Here is an 18,414-nt window from a genome sequence, read left to right as displayed (position 1 = left end):
GAGAGAGAGAGAGAGAGAGAGAGAGAGAAACTGACCCCAGGATAAAAGCTTTTGAGAGCAGAGTAAGACCTAAGGAAGGAGACTTTGAAAGGAATAGTCTCTGAAGTAGGAGAACCAGGAAGGTAATAAAATGTCATGGAAGCCAATCAAATCCACTTTTTAAAAATGGGTATCAAAAAAGAGTAGTGGTCAACAGTATCAGATGAGTATTGAAAACATTACTGGGTTTGGTAATAGGGTGGTCATTACTGACTTGGAGACAGCAAATTCATTGGAAATGAGTAAGGAAACCTGATTTCAAAGTGTTTAAGACAGTAGGTGGGAAGGAGGTAGAGGCAGGGAAGTGAGGAGAAGACATATGCTTATATATGGTGCTTTCACATTTATAAAACACTTTTTTTCGCAACAATATTGTGAGGTGGTAACTACCATATTATTATCCCCTTTTTTAGAGGTGAGAAAATGGTCTTAGGGAGTTGCGATTTCCCCAAAGTCACACCACTATGTGAGCATCAGGACTTATTTCAATGTATTAATCAATTGTGATTTTTCCCCTCTTTTTTTTGTCTTATAAAAAAATTCTATTTGTTATAGGGCATGGCTCTCTGGGAGAAAGAGGGGGAGGGATACTGGGGGGAAATATGACAATGTAATAAACAAAAGACATCAGTAAAAACTTATTTTTTAAAAGAGTCAGAACCTGAGCTCATCTCCTCATTTTAAATTCAAACTATTTATAAGTAGGTTTATCAATGACTTGAACAAGAGCAAAGATTGCATGCTTATCAAATCTGTAAATGACACAAATCTAGGGGAGAAAGCTAACAAATTAAATTACACAGTCAGGGCCCAAAAAGTGCTAAAGATCAGAATTTGGGGTCAAATCAACTTGCTTCAGTAATTTGATGGATCCATAATCTCATCAATATGGAAACTCTTCCAGATGATGCAGAACTAAACATCTCACAGCTGATTAGCAGCAGGACTAAAACCTAGGTCTCTTGGTTGCATATTTCACATTCTTTTGAAGTTTCTTAATAGTCAGTTCTCAATGTTAAGTGTTTTCTCTACTTATCAAAAAGACTAATTTTTGGCCTTTGAGATGGAACACTGCTATTCCTATAAGTCTTTCATTTTCTCAATGGATTTTTATTGAAGAGTATTAACTAAACAAGGAAGGAAAGAAAAGAAAGAAAGGGTATTTCTAAAGAGAAAGGGTATTAATTAAGGAGTATTTTTGTTAAAGGGTAAAGAAGAAGATCCTCTTCTTGCTGTGATATGGGAACTACCTGAAGTTGTGCCAATATTCATACAAGGGAAGAAAGTCATCTCTTTGACAGTGTCTTCTAAACCCAAGACCATGAATACACCTATCCCAGAGGTTGAGCTGGTACCTGGTCAAAAGGATCCTGTTTTCCTTAACATTGTAAGTTTAAATTCTAGACACCCTTTTTACTAGAATTTTTTTGATCCATTTTCTTATCATGTTAGTCCTTTTCCTTTACCCTCCAGTCCTTCGATATCTATTCAGTTGGCCAATAAACATTTTGTAAGCACCTACTACATACCAAGTGCAGTGCTAGGTGCCAGAAATACAGAAACAAAGGATGAAATAATCCCTATTCTCCAGGAACTTACACCACAGTGGAGGAACAAGTACATATGTAAGTATGCATAGGATAAACACAGAAAAATGCAAGGTTGTTTATAAGGTAGTAAGGCGAAGACACTAGCAGTTGAGATACAAGGACAGACTGTATGTAGAAATTAATGTTTGAGCATTGCCTTGAAAAGAGAGATTCTATGAGGATGGCAAGAGGAGGGACCTCATTCCAGGAATGAGGGGTGACAAAGACAAAGGCATGGAGGCAAGAGAAGGAGTGTCATGTGTGAGTAACAGAAACATAAGGCCAGTTTGTCTGGATTGCAGATGGTAGAAAAGAGAGTAATGTATATTGAGGCTGGAAAAATAGTTTGGGGCAAGGTTGTAAAGAACTTTTAAGAGCTAAGTGAAAAACATAAATGGCAGCATTTTTTCCCATCTCTGATCACAATAGAGCCTCCTGCAAGAGTAATCTTTGATTCCTTGATGAGTTTATAATTGCTACAATATGGGTATCCTCTCTTCTGACACAGATAACTTCTCCATACCTTCTCATTCTAATCAATGCTTGTCTATAAGGTCACTATGGCTTGTTCAAGGTCACCATGGTTTGATTCCAGGTCCGATGGGGATTCTACTCTCCTGCACCTAGAACTGAAAAAGACCAATGAAGCAGAACAAACCAAATCAAAATTCCAAGCCTATTTCTCAGAACCACAATGTAAAAAGGAGGAGGAGGGAAAGGTAGCTCTTCTCCCCACCCAGTCAGTTCATAACACGGGCCCTATGGGTAATCATGACCGTCACCCTCTCTGGATGAGAGAGAGTGTCCCAATCTGACAAGTTTTAAAGATGTAGCATTTTCTGGTAGCACATCCAATTGAAAGAGGGTACTGCCACCCACATGGGAGAGGAACCCCCTATATCTTCTCCCAGAAGCTGGGTACTTTTATGTCAGATCATCTGAGCATGTGTAGGAAACCTTCCATTATACTTTATTGCAAGGTCTTATACCAGTAAAATCTCAGGCATGGTCCAAAAACATGGTTATGATAGATCTCCCAGAAGCATATAAGTCATTTTCTTATGTTCATCTTCTTCTAATTTGGCGTTTAATTTAACCTTTGCTTTAATCAACCAATGATCTTACTACACAGAATGTGGTGATTCCAAAATAATTGTTATATCTATATAGCTGGTTCTTTGTTTTGTTACTTATGGTCAATTTTTTAATATGATGTCATTTGGAGCTGGTCATGTCTAGTATCACCAAGCTCTCTTGTTAAAAAGAATATTCATTATGTATAGAAGAGAATAGTTATACACCTTTGGCTTCTTTCATTTTTTTTCCTAATCCTCAAACATATTTTCCATTATAATTTTACTTCCCTCTTTGCCTACTTTCCCTTAGAAATTACTTTGTATGAAGGGATATTGACTTAGTTTGGAGGAACTTGCCAAATTCTTCACAGAATTTCTCTTTTTAATCTTCTACAAGGGAGATTGATGATGTAGTTTAATGATCTTAATCATCTTCGTGGTGGCTTATTTGCTTATGCTCATCAAAAGGATGATATAAGGCCAGATGATTAAATCTCATTAAATTATTTTTCTGTTGTCTTGAACTATGACAATTTTTTTATCCACCTCTCTGGAGGGAATCCATGTACCAACATTCCATTTATTGGCAATTTCTTTATGTCTTCTGATCAAGAAGACATTAAGGGATAGAATATCAACATAGGTTAGCTTCAGTTACTTCCATAGTGTGCCAATTTTCTGGTCTCTGGCCAAAGACCATAAATTAAGAGTATCAACAATTAAATTAATGTTTTATATGGTCTAAGAATTACATGACACCAAGCATCCTCTCCTCCCTTTTTCTCCATTCCATCACTAATATGAAAGAAGCAGAAGAATGAAGGACATTTTGTATTCTTGTCAACTGTGGTCAAAATATTCATCACACAATGGTCAGATTTTCAGTGGTGAACATCTTATCATCCTTAGCAGAGCTGCTTGGACAGTAGGCACAGAGTCTATTGCCAGGCCTATGTACTCTTTCCAGTTTGGAAGTACATGACTAGCACTCAGCTTCTATAGTCTCTGAGAACTCAGGGTCATTTCTTTGTAACAATGAGACCTTGGAGTAGACTGCTCTGAAAAGCACTTGGGAGAAATAGAAACTTGTGCCACAAATACTTTATAATTAACCCTCAAATGATGTGGGGTTTGAATGTACTTCTAAGACTTTTCACAGTCTTGAAAACAGAGAAATGGATTTGAATATACTCAAGAAGGCCATTCTTGTAGGCATATCCAACTAAACACTACAGGTCAAATGCACAAAAGCCAGAGGGAGGAACAAGGTGAGGCTAAGTACCTGAGGGGCTGGAATCCCTGGTTTAGTCAATCCATTCTAAAGAATGAGGGGGTGGCTAGGGGTACAGTGAATAGAGCAGTGGCCCTGGAGTCAGGAGGAGCTGAGTTCAAACCCAGCCTCAGACACTTGATTGGGCAAGTCACTTAACCCCAATTGCCCTGCTTTCCCCCTCCCAAAAAAAATGAGACTTTTCATTGACCTCATTTAATTCTTCCATCCCTGGCTAAAATGACTCTATTACACTCAAAGCTTTTATAGTTTAAGGTACCTGTGCTGAGATTCTGCTGAGTATGCAGGGAGACATGTTCAAAGGACCAAGCATAAGCAAGAAAGTTATGATAGAGAGAGCAATCAAGAAAACCTTTCAAGCTTTTCAGCCACTATTGTAACAAGCTAAAAATTTAGTCTCAACTAGAAAACAATTCATAGCACAGATAATTTATTTTTTTTAAATCTGCACTACTAACATTCAATGCATACATGCATATATAATACACACATATACAAATATGCATATATATATATATATATATATACATACACACACATTGTTTTCCTCTGGGTTGAAATACAATATATACTTTGGCCCTGCATTTCAAATTTTATTCTTTACAAATGCTTTTTGCTTATCATTTGAGATTACTTTGAAATTAATAGTTTCAATGAATATTTGTCACAAGAATATCATCAAATAAATTGTATGAAAGGAAGAAAAGATTTATTCATGTAATAATTCTATTTTATTTAACCCTTCTAATGAATCATGTCATTAAAAATGCTAAGGTTTCAGTTCCATGGATTTAATTCATGAGACTTTTAGATTCCAATAAAAGGCAGAGGAAGAAGAAAAATGAGTCAAAATATAAGAGCAATTGGTATGTAATTTCTTATATAATGAAAAAGACTACTTTTACACATACACACACAAAATTTTCTGACAATTTACTAAAATACACAGAGGCTATCTTTCAGAATTTCCACAGAAGCTGGAATCTCTTATTGAGGCAAATATTTTAAGGCTAGTCATTCTTTTTCATGATCTGGCATTTGTATACCACAAATTATTTACACAGTACAATTATAATGATTATTTAATGGTAAAATGCTTAGAAAAGTCATTTAGGAAAAAATATCTAGGCCACTTTGTGTTAATTCCTTATTTTTCCAAATAACTTGACAAGTTTTCCTACACTTAAAAAAAATTGTCACTCTGTTTTCCTATAATAATAATGTATCTATATAGGACCTCACCATTATAAAGCACTTTACGTACACAATTTCACTGGATCCTTGCAATAAATCTGTGAGGAAGTGCAATGATTCTTATCCCCATTTTACAGATAAAGGAACTATGAGGATCATTTAGATTAAGTGACGTGTCAAAGTTCCCACAGTTAATGCAGAATTGGGAGTCAGACATTGCAAGTACTACGTTATTTTTGCTATAACATTTTACTTTTCCTTCTGATTTGTAACATAAAAAGTAGTCCTATCTGTCAATAAACTATAAATGTCTTAAACAAAATATCCAATATGAAAAGAGTTTGTTTTTCCGTTAATGAAATGCTAGGTTAAAAACATTTCTATGACTAGTTTGATAGCCCTTTGGTGACTCAACCTCCTTATATGACAGAACCTCCTTATATGCAAGCACTTTCTTTTCAAAGTGCTCTTGCTGTGACTGTCAGTAAAGCCTTTCCTTTTATTTTGTAGAACCCTGGAATCAGTATGGAAGTGACATGCTTTGACGTGCTGATAATGGAAGGTTACAACATGATTGCTGCTGCAACTGTAAATGGCATCATCATCTTATGGAATTTTGTACTGTGCACTGTCACAGAATTGTAAGTAATACTCCTCCTGAAGGGTTTTTTTGGTTTTTATTTGTTTGTTTTTTGCCTAATGGATATACTTCCAAGGAATCCAAAGAACCCACTCTGTTCCAAATAGTGGGAAGAGATGAGGTAGGCTTCTCAGCAGAGGTCATGTTCGAAAGTGGAATGTGATCAAAGTTGGTTTTGTTTTTAAATCACAAATGATATAGATAAAGTGAACCTGCAAAATTTTTTTTCAGCAAATCCCATGGAATTTGACTTGAAACAGAGAGAAAAGATTATAGTTCTAGAAGGGATCTCAAAGGTCATCTTTTCCAACCCATTCTGGGGACTAGACAGGTTAAGTGACTTGATCGAAGTTGTATAGGAAAATAAATGACAGAACAGGGATTCAAACTGAGGTCCTGGGACTCCAAATCCATGAAATTACTCAATATAAATGTACACATATGGTCTTTGTGATTATAGAAAACCGTTTGGGCTTCTGTTGGAGGAGGGAAAGAAAAATGAGAATACAATCAGATCAAGGAGAGGGACAGTTTCTATATTTGTGTTGGCCTAGATCAGCTGGCTAAAATAAATATTTCCAAACTTTTTGATTATGCTCCCCTAATATCTGTGTCACCTGTGGCTCACGAATTCTTACAGAAAAGGAACTCCTGCTCTGGGCTGAAGTGGATCCAGGTTCAGTCCCGAGGGCAATACCATCCCCAAAAGAAGAGTCAGGCTTTTCTCAGATTCTCTCACTCATTTATCCTCAGTTTATCCTGGAGTTGGGGGAAAGGTATGGACAATTTTGTTTTGTTCCTCAGGGGATTAATAGATCCCTTCTAAAAATGTACTTACTGAAGACTGGTGACAGGAGACAGGCCAGTAGCAGCTCAATCAATTGGTCAGAAAGCATTAATTTAGAGTCAACCCTGGGGATTAAAAAAAATAAAAAGTGCTTGTTCTCAAGGAGCTCACAGTCTAATGGAGGCGCTCGTAATCTAATCTCTTCTCTCTGAAAATCATGGAAATCATCTCACTGGGACTGTGCTAAATTTATAGTTACTGAACTCCAGGCCTGCGTTGGTCCAGTGTCCTGGACCTTCTGGGAATAGAACCAGCACCACTACTCCCTCCATAGCACCACCAGCAGACAGTAGGACCCTCTCTCAGGGTGTACTGCTGTTATCTCTATGTTTTCAGTCTTGGGCATCCTCCTCCTCTAGGTGACAGTGGTCCTGCTGGGATGTAAGCTATTGGAGAAGTGCACCTACCAGACCCTGCAGTGAAGGTGTAGCAGCAAGCACCCCAAGCATCTTCAGGGTTTGCCGCCACCACAGGTTCTTGGATCTGCCTTGATAAAGGAAAGCAACTCAAAATGGGTTAACAAGCTTACTTTAATCAGTCAGACATATATCGTTTACCTTGTTCAGGGGAAAAAGGTCAGCACCCCGAACTTCAAAGCATACAGGCAGAATTATCAAGACAGAAACAGATCAAGTAGACAGATTTCCAAACTGTCCAACCATTACATCCATACCCAGTCAACATCTGGGTTTCCACATCTGGGTTTTTCAAAACCGGGGGACTCTCAATAACGGCTTCCCAGAATTCAGATCAAATCACAGAACACTTCTCAAAGTGAGTCCCAAAACAAAGCTACACATCAAGGCTTATATAGCCTTCTCCTGGCTCAGAGAATATAACAACCTTATTGACTCACTGGCCAATCAAGAAGTATCTACTGAAAAACAAGCCTCCCTCCCCAGGCTTCAGGTGCATTTTAGCCTAGGGGCAGGGAAGATCTTCCAAATTTGCATTCCCATTACAGAAGGTCAGGAGGGTGCCTGGGCTCCACTGTCCCCCAAGCCAAAGCTTCCTCTTAAGGAGTGGCTCATCTGAGCACTATATACCCAACTCACAAAGCCCAATTCTGCCATACTTCTACATTGGCAATATCTGGCATAACTTCGACAACTTCCTCCAATGAGTATCTGGACTAACACTGAGGGTCTTGGACAGTAGATGCTTGTGAAGAATGGTCAGAAGAGGGCAGCTTTGGGATGAAGCTGCCCCCAGCACTGAACCTGGGTTTACTTCAGCCCAGACCAGGAGCTCCTCTTCTAAGAGGGCTGTCCATGGGCCACAGGCAACACACATCCTGGGGACACATAATTTTAAAGTAAAAATAAATAAAAGTTGCTGGCCATAACCACTTTCACTGCACCACCAAGTCTGCTATGGACTTTTGACTTTTACCTGTCAACTTTGACCTTGGACTGATGAATGCTGTTTCTTTTTTATGTTTTGACTCATACAACTGCCACTTGACCCTTTCCCAGGTTTTGCTTCCTCTACCCTTCAACCCTGTTTTCTTTGATTTTTAGCAGCTCCATGTAATTGAAGCAGCCCCAGAACCAAAAGACTTGAAGGCAACAGTGTCCTGTTGAGGTTAGCTAGATGCAAAGACCTATAATTTCTCTCCTTAGTGGGGAGGGGCAACCCCTCTAGAGACTTTAGGACTAAAAATTGACTCCCACCCCCTAGGCCATTCTTTTAACATTCTTCCTACCCTTTTTGAGCCCATCTTTCCTCTTGGTAAATGAAAATATTTATTTGAGCAGCTAAAGGAAAGAGACTAAGAAAAAACAAGATAGTGGTTGTATGACATAGTAGATATTAGGTATAGGTCAGCTATTTATTTTGTTGTTGTTTAGTTGTTTTTCAGTCATGTCCAACTCTTCATGACCTCTTTTTGAGGTTTTCTTGGAGAAGATACTGGAGTGGTTTGCCATTTCCTTATCCTGATCATTTTACAGATGAGGAACTGAGGCAAACAAGGCTAAGTGCCTTGTCTAGGGTCACACAATTAGTAAGTGTCAGAGGCCAGATTTTAACTCAGGAAGATAAATCTTCCTGGTTCCAGACCTGGCACTCTATCCACTGAGCCACATAGCTGCCTGGATAAATCTGTCGCAAAGAGTAGGACATGACTGAAACAACTGAAAGACAACATTAATAACTTTATGAAAGAATGTTCCAAATCACTAATAATAAGATAAATACAATCTAAAACAACCCCAAGATTTCATCTCATGCGCAGTAAACTGACAAAGATAACAAAAGAGAGGAATAGCTAATCTATTGTGAGTTGTAGGAAGATAGGTATACTGGTACATTGTTGGTAGATTTGTAAACTATTTTGGAAAGCAATTTGGAATTGAAATTGGAAAGAAAGTGACTAAAATTTCAATACTTTTTACCTAGAGATTCTACTTATTAAGCATAAACCCCAAAGAAGACGTGATAAGAAGAAAGTGTCCACAAACACCAAAATATTTATAGTATCAATTTTGGTGACAGCAAGAAACTAAAAACAAAGTTGAAAACATTGATGGGGAAATGACTAAACAAATTGTTGTAAATGAATCTAATGGAATATTACTTTTCTATAAGAAATAATTAATAAGGGGCAGCTAGGTGGTGCAGAGAACTAGCCCTGGAGTCAGGAGAACCTGAATTCGAATCTGGCCTTACACACTTAACACTTACTAGCCGGGTGACCTTGCACGTCACTTAACCACAGCTGCCCTTCCAAAAAAAAAAAGCAAAAAAGTAAATGCTGCAAAAATTACAAAGAACAAGCAATGCCCAAATGAAGAAATATATGAAAGCATGCTCCTACTTCATTCCTTTGCAGAAGTGAGAGGATTATAGATATGGAATATTGCATATATTTTCAGGTCTTTTTGATATATTGAGGGTTTTTTTTCTCCCTCTTTTTAAAAATTTACAATATTATTTGACTCTTATTGGGGAAAAGGAAAGACATTGAGAGAAATTTTATTGCTATAAAAATGGAAATTTCAAAAAACAGACTCACTTATTTTGAAGATAGGTGAGATGTTTTGTTTTGTTTTAAAGAAACTGCTATGTTTTCAAAGCTCCCATAAAACAAGATTTGACCAAATGTTTCTCTATTTGGAGGCTAAACTTTGCTTGGGATTCCCACAGACATAGGAATTTGCAAAGCATGATTTTTACTCATGTTCAAACATATGTATTTTTCCTAGGCACAGACCAGAGGATGCCCTTGTTCTAGACCCTGACCTGGATCCCGAACGCTTAAAAATTAATGCCATGTTATTTCTCTTCCGTAGCAGTGATTGTATGAGGTAAGATGGCACCTATTCTTTGAGTAAACCTACCCAAGGCCTAACTGTTAGTTCATCTAAGTCAATAAGTAGGACTATTTAACAAGTGTATCTCCTACCTCACTGCAGCTAGGGAAACTAGCTGGTGTAGTAGTTAGAGCACTGGGCTTGCAGTCAGAAGACCTGAGTTCAAATGTGGCCTCAGACACTTGCTAGCAATGTGACCCTGGGCAAGTCAATTGTTTACCTCAGTTTCCTCATTGTACAGAGTGTCCCTAAAGTCTGGACATGTAGGAAATCTAATTAACTATGCATATTTTCAAGAAATTAAATGAATGAAATTTTCAACATTTTATTTAATTAGCATAAATTTTAGCCATGACAATTTCATATGGAATAAAAGCTTTCATTAGCTATTGGGGAGTATTTTCCATATTAATGAGATTAATTTAATTAATTAATGAGATATCCTATGTCTTCCTATGAAATCTAATTTATGCTAATTAAATAAAATGTTGTTGAAAATTTCATTCATTTCATTTCTTGAAAATATGCATAATTAATTAGATTACCTATGTGTCCAGACTTTAGGGACGCCCTGTAACATGAACTGGAGAAAGAAATGGCAAACCACTGCAGTATCTTTTCCAAAAAAACCCAAATCCAAATGAAGTCATGAAGTTATGGTTATACACTAAACAACAACAACCTCACTGCAAAAGGAAGGACAGATTAGGGATGGTATTTATTAGAAAGAAGTCTACATCTAGTCTGTTTGCTTTTTACTTTTTAGGCTCCATTATTTTTGTCTTTGGTTTTCAGGAGCTGCATTTCACCCATACCCATTTCAACTTCAGGTTTTTCTTCTCAATAACAACAGTGAAGTGATGGGTCCATCTATCTAGCCATAATCAAACTTAATGGCCTTCAACACTGAGGCAGAAGGGTGGAAATTCTGGGGGCTATAAGGAAACTCTGATAATAGGAAGGAATACATGATATCTATTGTGTTCAGAAGAATATTCATCCAGATCTATTTTTCTTCATTGAAAGCTAGGGAGTTTCTTTTGTGTGTGTCTAAATTTTAAAAGTCATAACTTATCTGTTAACACTTCTTGAAATTCCCTGTTTTCATGAAACGGGGATCTTTATGGAATGTTCAGATAATCATAGTGAAGGCAAAAGCACTGGGTATGAAGAGTTCCCAACTACTTGTTTGGTTAATGTACCTTCTACATGTGGAAAATTCTAGAGAGCTTGCTCTCAATGGAATTATGATTATGTATAAAAGAAATGCCTTGGAGATACCGTGGAGCATGAAAAGACATTCCATAACTTGTTTAGGTCAGCTAACCACAAGGTGAAAAGGCAGTCTTGTTGATTGATTTCAGAAGTATTTAAAAAGCTCTATCAGCATAAGTTGAGCAAACTGGTGGGTTCACTGAGGCTTAGCAAGTTTCTATGGGAACTACCCACAGAGAAAGGAAAAATATTGATGGGTAATGAATTATCAAAATTTTACACACATGCAAGTTTTTCATTGTTCTGTCCAGGAGCAGCAAGGTTTCCTTTAGTTTCTTCAAGTTAACCATAACTAGTCTAACCATAGGCCTTTGCAATAATAACAAGCTCTCTAGAAGCACTGCACAATAAGACAGGGTCCTGATGTAACACCAATATTGTCTAGTTAAAACATGATCAGAAAAGGAAATGGGCCAACCATGTAGTAAGAATGAAGGCAAATGAAGTCCTCCATTGGTGCCCATGAAATACAATATGACCTAGTGAAAGACCTCCACCTATGTGGGCTGGATTCTTTGTGGAGCCTCTAGGAAAGCACATAGACAAAAATGACACAAATTGATAAAGCATGAAAGTCTGTATCACTGGAAGGGATCCTCTTGTCAATGAAATTTTAGATCCACTTAAGTCTTATCCCTCAGGAGTTAAAATATCATATGATGACTCTTCCCATTCTTCTCTGACATTAGGAAAATGAGTGAAGACTCTGTAATTTCTTCAGCACAAAGTGATTCTATCCGTGGTGGCCTACAGAGCAATAAGGTAAGCTTAAACAATGCTTCTTCCCTTTGTACGCATTGTTGATCTCTGAATTGTTAATCTGCATTTGAGCATCATGTTCTATTAAGCTGGTTTTTCCCACATTACTACCTTGTGAGGCTGTGAGTATTGCCTGTAAGTATAAGATGTTGGTGTCTGCTCTGGGAAAGACTTTCTACTGTTCTAAAAACTTTTTTTTTAAGTGAAAGTCTACATAGTTTAGTAATTCAGATTCTCCTAGTTTTGTGGTTCACTCAACATGTCATTAAGCACTCTACCTTCATTTTGTGATCTCCACAACTGTGGGTAGAAGTCTATTTCCTGTGTCTGTACTCAGTAAATTTCCTTGATTTTATTTTTAAAAAGTATGGGGAGAATCAAGAGGGTAAATTTTTCAATAAGGTTTCTTTGGGATGTTCAAAAAGTGAGAATAAAATCTTCAAACCTTTTCCCCCTTAAAATGTTCTATTTTTAAAATGGTTTTTTCCCTTTGAAATGTTCTATTATTTCCCAGGCAACTTTACACATATCAAATATTCTAATTTCATGGGCAAACCAAATTATATTTTATATTTTATTTTAGCTTTGGATCTGAAGTCAAAAGATTTGGGTTTGAGTTACTGCTCTGACTAGCCATGTGACCTTGGGAAAGTCATTCAGTATTTTTGAGAACCAGTTTTCTCAACTATACAATAGAAGAATAGAATTGGAACTACCTCAAAGGGTTGTTTTAATGGAAATGTTTTTATAAACCTTAAAGCTCTATATGAGTATGAATTATTGTTGTTATTTTGTGTTCCTAAGTTAATATATAAAAGGCATTTTTTATTTTTTAAAGTTTTTATTTATTTTTAGTTCCAAATTTTCTACCTTTCCTTTCCCCATCAAATCTACTGAGAAGGCAAGAAAAATAAAACCCATTAGAAATACATAAGCAAACCAAATAACCACATTAGCCATGTCCAAAAAAATATTTGTGGAAGAAAATAAAATATGTTTCAGTCTGAACTCTTGACTCTATCAATGTGTTCTGGAGATGGGTAGCATATTTCATCATGAATTCTTCAGAATTGTGGTTGGTCATTGTGTTGATTAGAGTTCCCAAGTCTTTCAAAGTTGTTTATCTTTGCAGTATTGCTGTTAACTGTATGAATTGTTCTCTTGGTTATGATTTCTCTTTCCTTCATTTCATGCAGGTCTTTCCAGGTTTTTTCCTGAAACTTTCTCCTTCATCATTTCTTACAACACAATAGTATTCCATCACCTTCATACTTCATAACTTGTTTAGCCATTCCTCAATTGATGGGTGTGCACTCACTTTCCAATTCTTTGCCACCAATATAAAAATCTACTATAAATGTTTATATATATACAGGTCCTTGCAAAGAGAATTTTAAAATATTTTACTTTTTCCAATTGCACGTAAAAACAATTTTTAGCATTCATTTTTAAAATTTTGAATTCCAAATTCTCTCCCTTCTTCTTTCTCTTCTCACCTCATTGAGAAGGGAAGCAATTTGATATAGATTATACATGTGCAGTCATGCAAAATATATTTCCATTATTCATCATGTTGTGAAAGAAAACACAGACCAAAAAAACACCAAGAAAAATAAAGAAAAGTCAAAAAGTATGCTTCAATCTACATTTAGACTCCATAAGTTCTTTCTCTGGAGGCAGATAGTATTTTTCATCATAAGTCCTTTGGAATAGTCTTGGATCATTGTATTGCTGAGAATAGCTAAGTCATTCACAGTGATCATCATACAGTATTGCTGATACTGTGTACACTACTCTCTTGGTTCTGCTCATTTCATTTTGCATCAGTTCACATATATCTTTCCAGCTTTTTCTAAAAACATCCTGCTTGTCATTTCTTATAGCACAATAGTAGTCCATTGCAATCACATACCACAAGTTGTACAGTCATTCCTTGACTGATGAGCATCCCCTCAATTTCCAATTCTTTGTCACCACAAAAATAACTGCTATAGATATTTTTGTAGAAACAGGTCTTTTTACCTTTTCCTTTTTAATCTTTTTGGTATTCAGAACTACTAATGGTATTGCTTGGCCAAAGAGTAGGTACTGTTTTATAATTCTTTGGGCATGGCTTCAAATTGCTCTCCAGAATGTTTGGATCAGTTCATAACTCTACCAACAGTGCTTTATTATCCCAATTGTCCCACATCTCCTCCAACATTTGTAATTTTTCTTTTCTGTCATATTCACTAATCTGATAGGTGTGAGGCAGTATCTCAGAGTTGCTTCAGTTTCTATTTCTCTACTCAATAGTGATTAAAAACACATTTGTATGACTATAGATAGCTTTGATTTCTTTGAAAACTGCCTGTTCATATCCTTTGGCCATTTATCAACTGGAGAATGACTCATATTCTTACAAATTTGACTCAGCTCTATATATTTTAGAAAGGAAGCTTTTATTAATTTTTTACCCAGAAGGACTCTACTCACTTTTACTCTAGAGGTTATTCTTGGTTGTAATCTAGCTCCTTTGCCTTCCAGAATATCATATTACAAGTCCTCCAATTCTTTAATGTAGAAGCTGCTAGATCTTGTGTTATTCTGCTTCTAGGCTATCAAGGCAGTTTTTTTTGATAATTTATTGAAATATGATGTCTAGGCTCTTTTTTGGATTGCAGCTTTCAGAAGTCTAATAATTCTTAAATTATCTCTCCTTAATCTTTTCTAATCTCTCCTCAATATATTCCAGGTCAGTTATTTTTCCAATGATACATTTCACATTTCTCTATTTTTTTCCTTCTTTAATTTTGTTTTATTGTTTCTTGATATCTCATGGAGTCATTAGCTTCCACTTGTTCAATTCTACTTTTTAAGGAGTTCTTTCCTTCAGTGAATTTTTGTACATCTTTTTTTCCATTTGTCCAGTTCTGCTTTTTAAGAGTTCTTTTCTTCAGTGGATTTATATGCTTTTTTTTTTAACCATTTGACCTATTCTGTTTTTAAGGTGTTGTTTTCTTCAGTATTTTTGTGCCTCCTTTACCAACCTGTTGACTTTTAAAAATTATTATTATTTTCTTGAATTATTCTCATTTTCTTTTCCCATTTTTTCCCTCTACCTTTATTATTTGATTTTTAAAATCCTTTTTGAGCTTTTCCAGGAATTCCTTTGGGACATGAGATCAATTCACATAACTCTTTGAGGCTTTGGAAGTAGTTGTTTTGACTTTGTTGTCTTCTTCTGAGTTTGTGTTTTGATCTTTCCTTTAACCACAGTAACCTTCTGTGGTCAGGTTCTTTGTTGTTGTTGTTGTTTAGTCTTTTTTTCCAGCCTATTTCTTGACTTTTAACTTTATGTTAAAAGTTGGATTCTGCTCCTAGAATGGAAGAGCCACTGTCACAAGCTTCAAGTTTTTCATGCTGCTGTTTTCAGAGCTAGATCTTTGGGTCTGTAAGTTGTTAGTTCTTCCAAGTCCTCCAATCAGAGAGGATAGGAGCATGAGTGAGGTGGTTAGCAATAAAGGCCTGAGTTAGCAACATGGTGGTGAGTCTAGAACTGATAAGCTTACCCTGGGAGGAGCATCTTGTTATGTGGAATTGAAATTAGACTGGGCAGCAGATACAAAGTAGAATGAGAGTATCAAGAAGAGGGAGACTGGCAATCTCAAAGGCTAAAGAGAGGTCAAGAAGGATGTCCACCCTAGTGCAAAGTCTCTTCACCACGTCTGGATTACTGCAGTAGCCTTTGGTTAGTCTCTCTGCCTTGTCTCCCCCCACTTCAGTCCACCCTTCTCTTATATGTCAAATTGTTCCTCCCAAAGCACAGATCTCACCATGCCATTGAACTCTAGTAGTTCCTATGATTTCCAGGATCAAATATAAATCCTCTTCTTGTAATTCAGCAATGTGAGTGAGAGAAAAGAAAAGGAAGCACTAATCATGGATGGTCTTCTCAAAGAATTTAGCCACAAAAGGAGGGAGAAATATGGTATAACAGGGATGGATGGATGAAGTGAGGGTTTTTTTGAGGATGAAGGAGACATGAGAATGTTTATAGGAAGTAGGAAAGCAGCAAGTAGACAAAGAAATGAAGATTAGTGAAAGTGTGGATGACAAAAGAGATAATCTGCTAGAAAAGACAGGATGGAATTGATTACTTGTACATGAAGAGGGATTTTCCCTTCTTCATGTGAGAAAGGGGTAAAGAAGGACATAGTGACAGAAGGTTTCTAAGAGATATAAGATAAAGAAGAGAAGAGAAGAGGAACTCTCATTGAATAGCCTCAATTTTTTTTCAGTAAAATATGAGGCAGTGTTTTCAGTTGTGAAAGTAAGCAAAGAGGACTCCAAAGGATGTTTAAGGAAAGATGAAAATCTTTGAAAGAGCTCCTGTGGTAAGACAGTGAATAAATTAGGGATGTGTAAAAGGACTGCTGTGCTGTAGAAAGGGCCCATCTGAGATTGTAACAAATTTGTAATGTGCCCACTTAGCAAGGTTTCTTGATTTTTTTACAACTTTATTCAACCACATAGGAGTAGGATCAAAGGCAACGGATGGTGAGAATAATCTAAGGCTGAGGCTTGGCAAGGCATGATTAGTGATAAAGGGTAAGGAACTCAAGAGAAGATGACAGTGTAGAGTAAAACTAGTTCGCCAAAGATTCTGAACTCCTCTACTTTCCCAAGGATGGGAAAGGGAGGAGAGTTGTAACCAGTGCAAGGATTTAATGCAGTGCCTGAGAAATGAGTAGTGGAAGAAGTGAAGGTCACAGTGAGGACAAATAACAAAGAATGGGATTGCAAGACAGGAAGAGGTGGAATGAGGACAGATTGTGATTAGATAAGTGAATTTCCACATGAAAGTGGAACAGTTGCGAGTGATGACAAAATCAAGGATATGACCATTTCTTTGTGTAGTTTAAGTGGGGTGGAGAAGAGTAGGTCATGGTAAAGGAAAGGAAGGTTAGGGTTTTTTGAAGGAGTTAAAATTCCTCAGATAAAGGTGGGAATTAATGAGGAAGTACTATTAGCCAGTCACTGAACTCATTGAGGAAAGAAGATGACTGTTTCCTAGAGGTTGGTAGATAATAGCTACCAGAATTTATAGTGGGTGGTAAATATTAATTAGCTAAACCTCTAAGTAGAAGAGGTTAATGAGTGGTAGTAATATAGGGAAAGTCTTGAAGTAGAAATGAAGAGCAAGGACAATTTCAACTCCCCCACTTTGAACAGTGAATCTCAGAGGGTATGAGTAAAATTTCAACCAGTGGCCAGGGAGGCTTTATCATCAGGAGAGGGATCCAGATCTCATTAAAACCAGAAGATGGAGGGAGTGAGAAAGGAAAAGTTTCAATAAGAAAGCAAGTCTATTACCTATGAACAGGCATTCCAGAGAGCACTTTGGAAGGAGTAGGTACCTATGGAGTGGGACACTGTGGAAATTGAGTTTAGGGAGATGAGATTAAGGAATAAAAGGGGAACAGAAAGTAAGATTTGAACTGGAGGGGTTCAGAGTGGGATGGGAAGAGTACCAGGATACTAGCTTGTTGAAAATTGAGAAATGCGCTCAAGTCAGAGATAAGATGGCAGATCGAAAGCATGATTTGCAGTGAGTTACTCACCAAAAATTTCTCCAAACAGATCTAGAAAATGAGCCAGATCAAATCCTGATGGGGAAATCCAGAAAGTCATAGTGAATCTTGTCTAGGACAGGTCAGAATAAGGAGAGAGACAAGACATCTGAAGATGCTGGGAATAGGGTTAGGGCAGAAAGTCAATGTGCAGGGCAACCAGAACCCAGGAAAAGGCTGTGTATTAGGGCAAAAGGACGTACCGGATCCCTACATGGCACCATCAGATCCATGCCAAGGAAATGAAGTGGGAACAGATATAAGTTGTCAGAGACCTACTACTTAGACACACTGTGCTAAGTGCTGGGGAAACAAATAAGGAAAAGAAAGAAAACCTCAAAGTACTTACAGTCTAAAAGAGAAAGACAATAACAAAAAAAAAACAGGAAACTGGGGGGTGGGGAGGAGACACCAGAGGGTACTCATCACATGGGCATGTTGTTTCATAGAGCTGAGATCAAGTAGAATTGCAGATGCAGACTTATGACCAAACTTTCCAAGGGGTTAATGTCTAACTATTTGGGGAACTCAGAAGTTGGATTTTCCAGCTAGTTCCTTTCTCCTCTTCAAGGGTCACCTTGCCTTTTTTTATAACATGCATCTAAAAAAAATTGAAGAGATTCCATTTTTAGTTTGAAATTAGGAGGTATGAATGGTCCAGACTGCTCAAGGAACTTCTTTACCTGGTTCCTGCAATCTTCCAGTCTCCAATGTCCCTCTACCCACCATCAATAGTCATTTCCTCCACCAGCAGTTTCTCCACTCTCCTTTTCTTCTC

The 18,414-nt window shown here is 37.1% G+C and overlaps 1 protein-coding gene across 1 annotated transcript in view; it reads left to right on the top strand.

Moving 5' to 3' along the window:
* Nucleotides 1-18,414, top strand: part of WDR64 (WD repeat domain 64) — a 168,781-nt gene that overhangs the window by 111,902 nt on the left and 38,465 nt on the right. The window contains exons 15-18 of the mRNA XM_069064504.1: nucleotides 1,247-1,453; nucleotides 5,700-5,830; nucleotides 9,883-9,984; nucleotides 11,955-12,027. Coding sequence (XP_068920605.1) covers nucleotides 1,247-1,453; nucleotides 5,700-5,830; nucleotides 9,883-9,984; nucleotides 11,955-12,027 — 513 coding nt within the window. The remainder of the gene's footprint in view (nucleotides 1-1,246; nucleotides 1,454-5,699; nucleotides 5,831-9,882; nucleotides 9,985-11,954; nucleotides 12,028-18,414) is intronic.

The sequence above is a fragment of the Petaurus breviceps genome, unplaced genomic scaffold (genome assembly GCF_028583685.1).
Source record: "Petaurus breviceps papuanus isolate PSGF00001 unplaced genomic scaffold, PetGlider_PUasm1.0 90633, whole genome shotgun sequence".
NCBI classification, from domain to species: domain Eukaryota; kingdom Metazoa; phylum Chordata; class Mammalia; order Diprotodontia; family Petauridae; genus Petaurus; species Petaurus breviceps.
The sequence above is the reverse complement of the archived record's forward strand: the minus strand, read 5'-3'. Positions and strand labels throughout refer to the sequence as shown.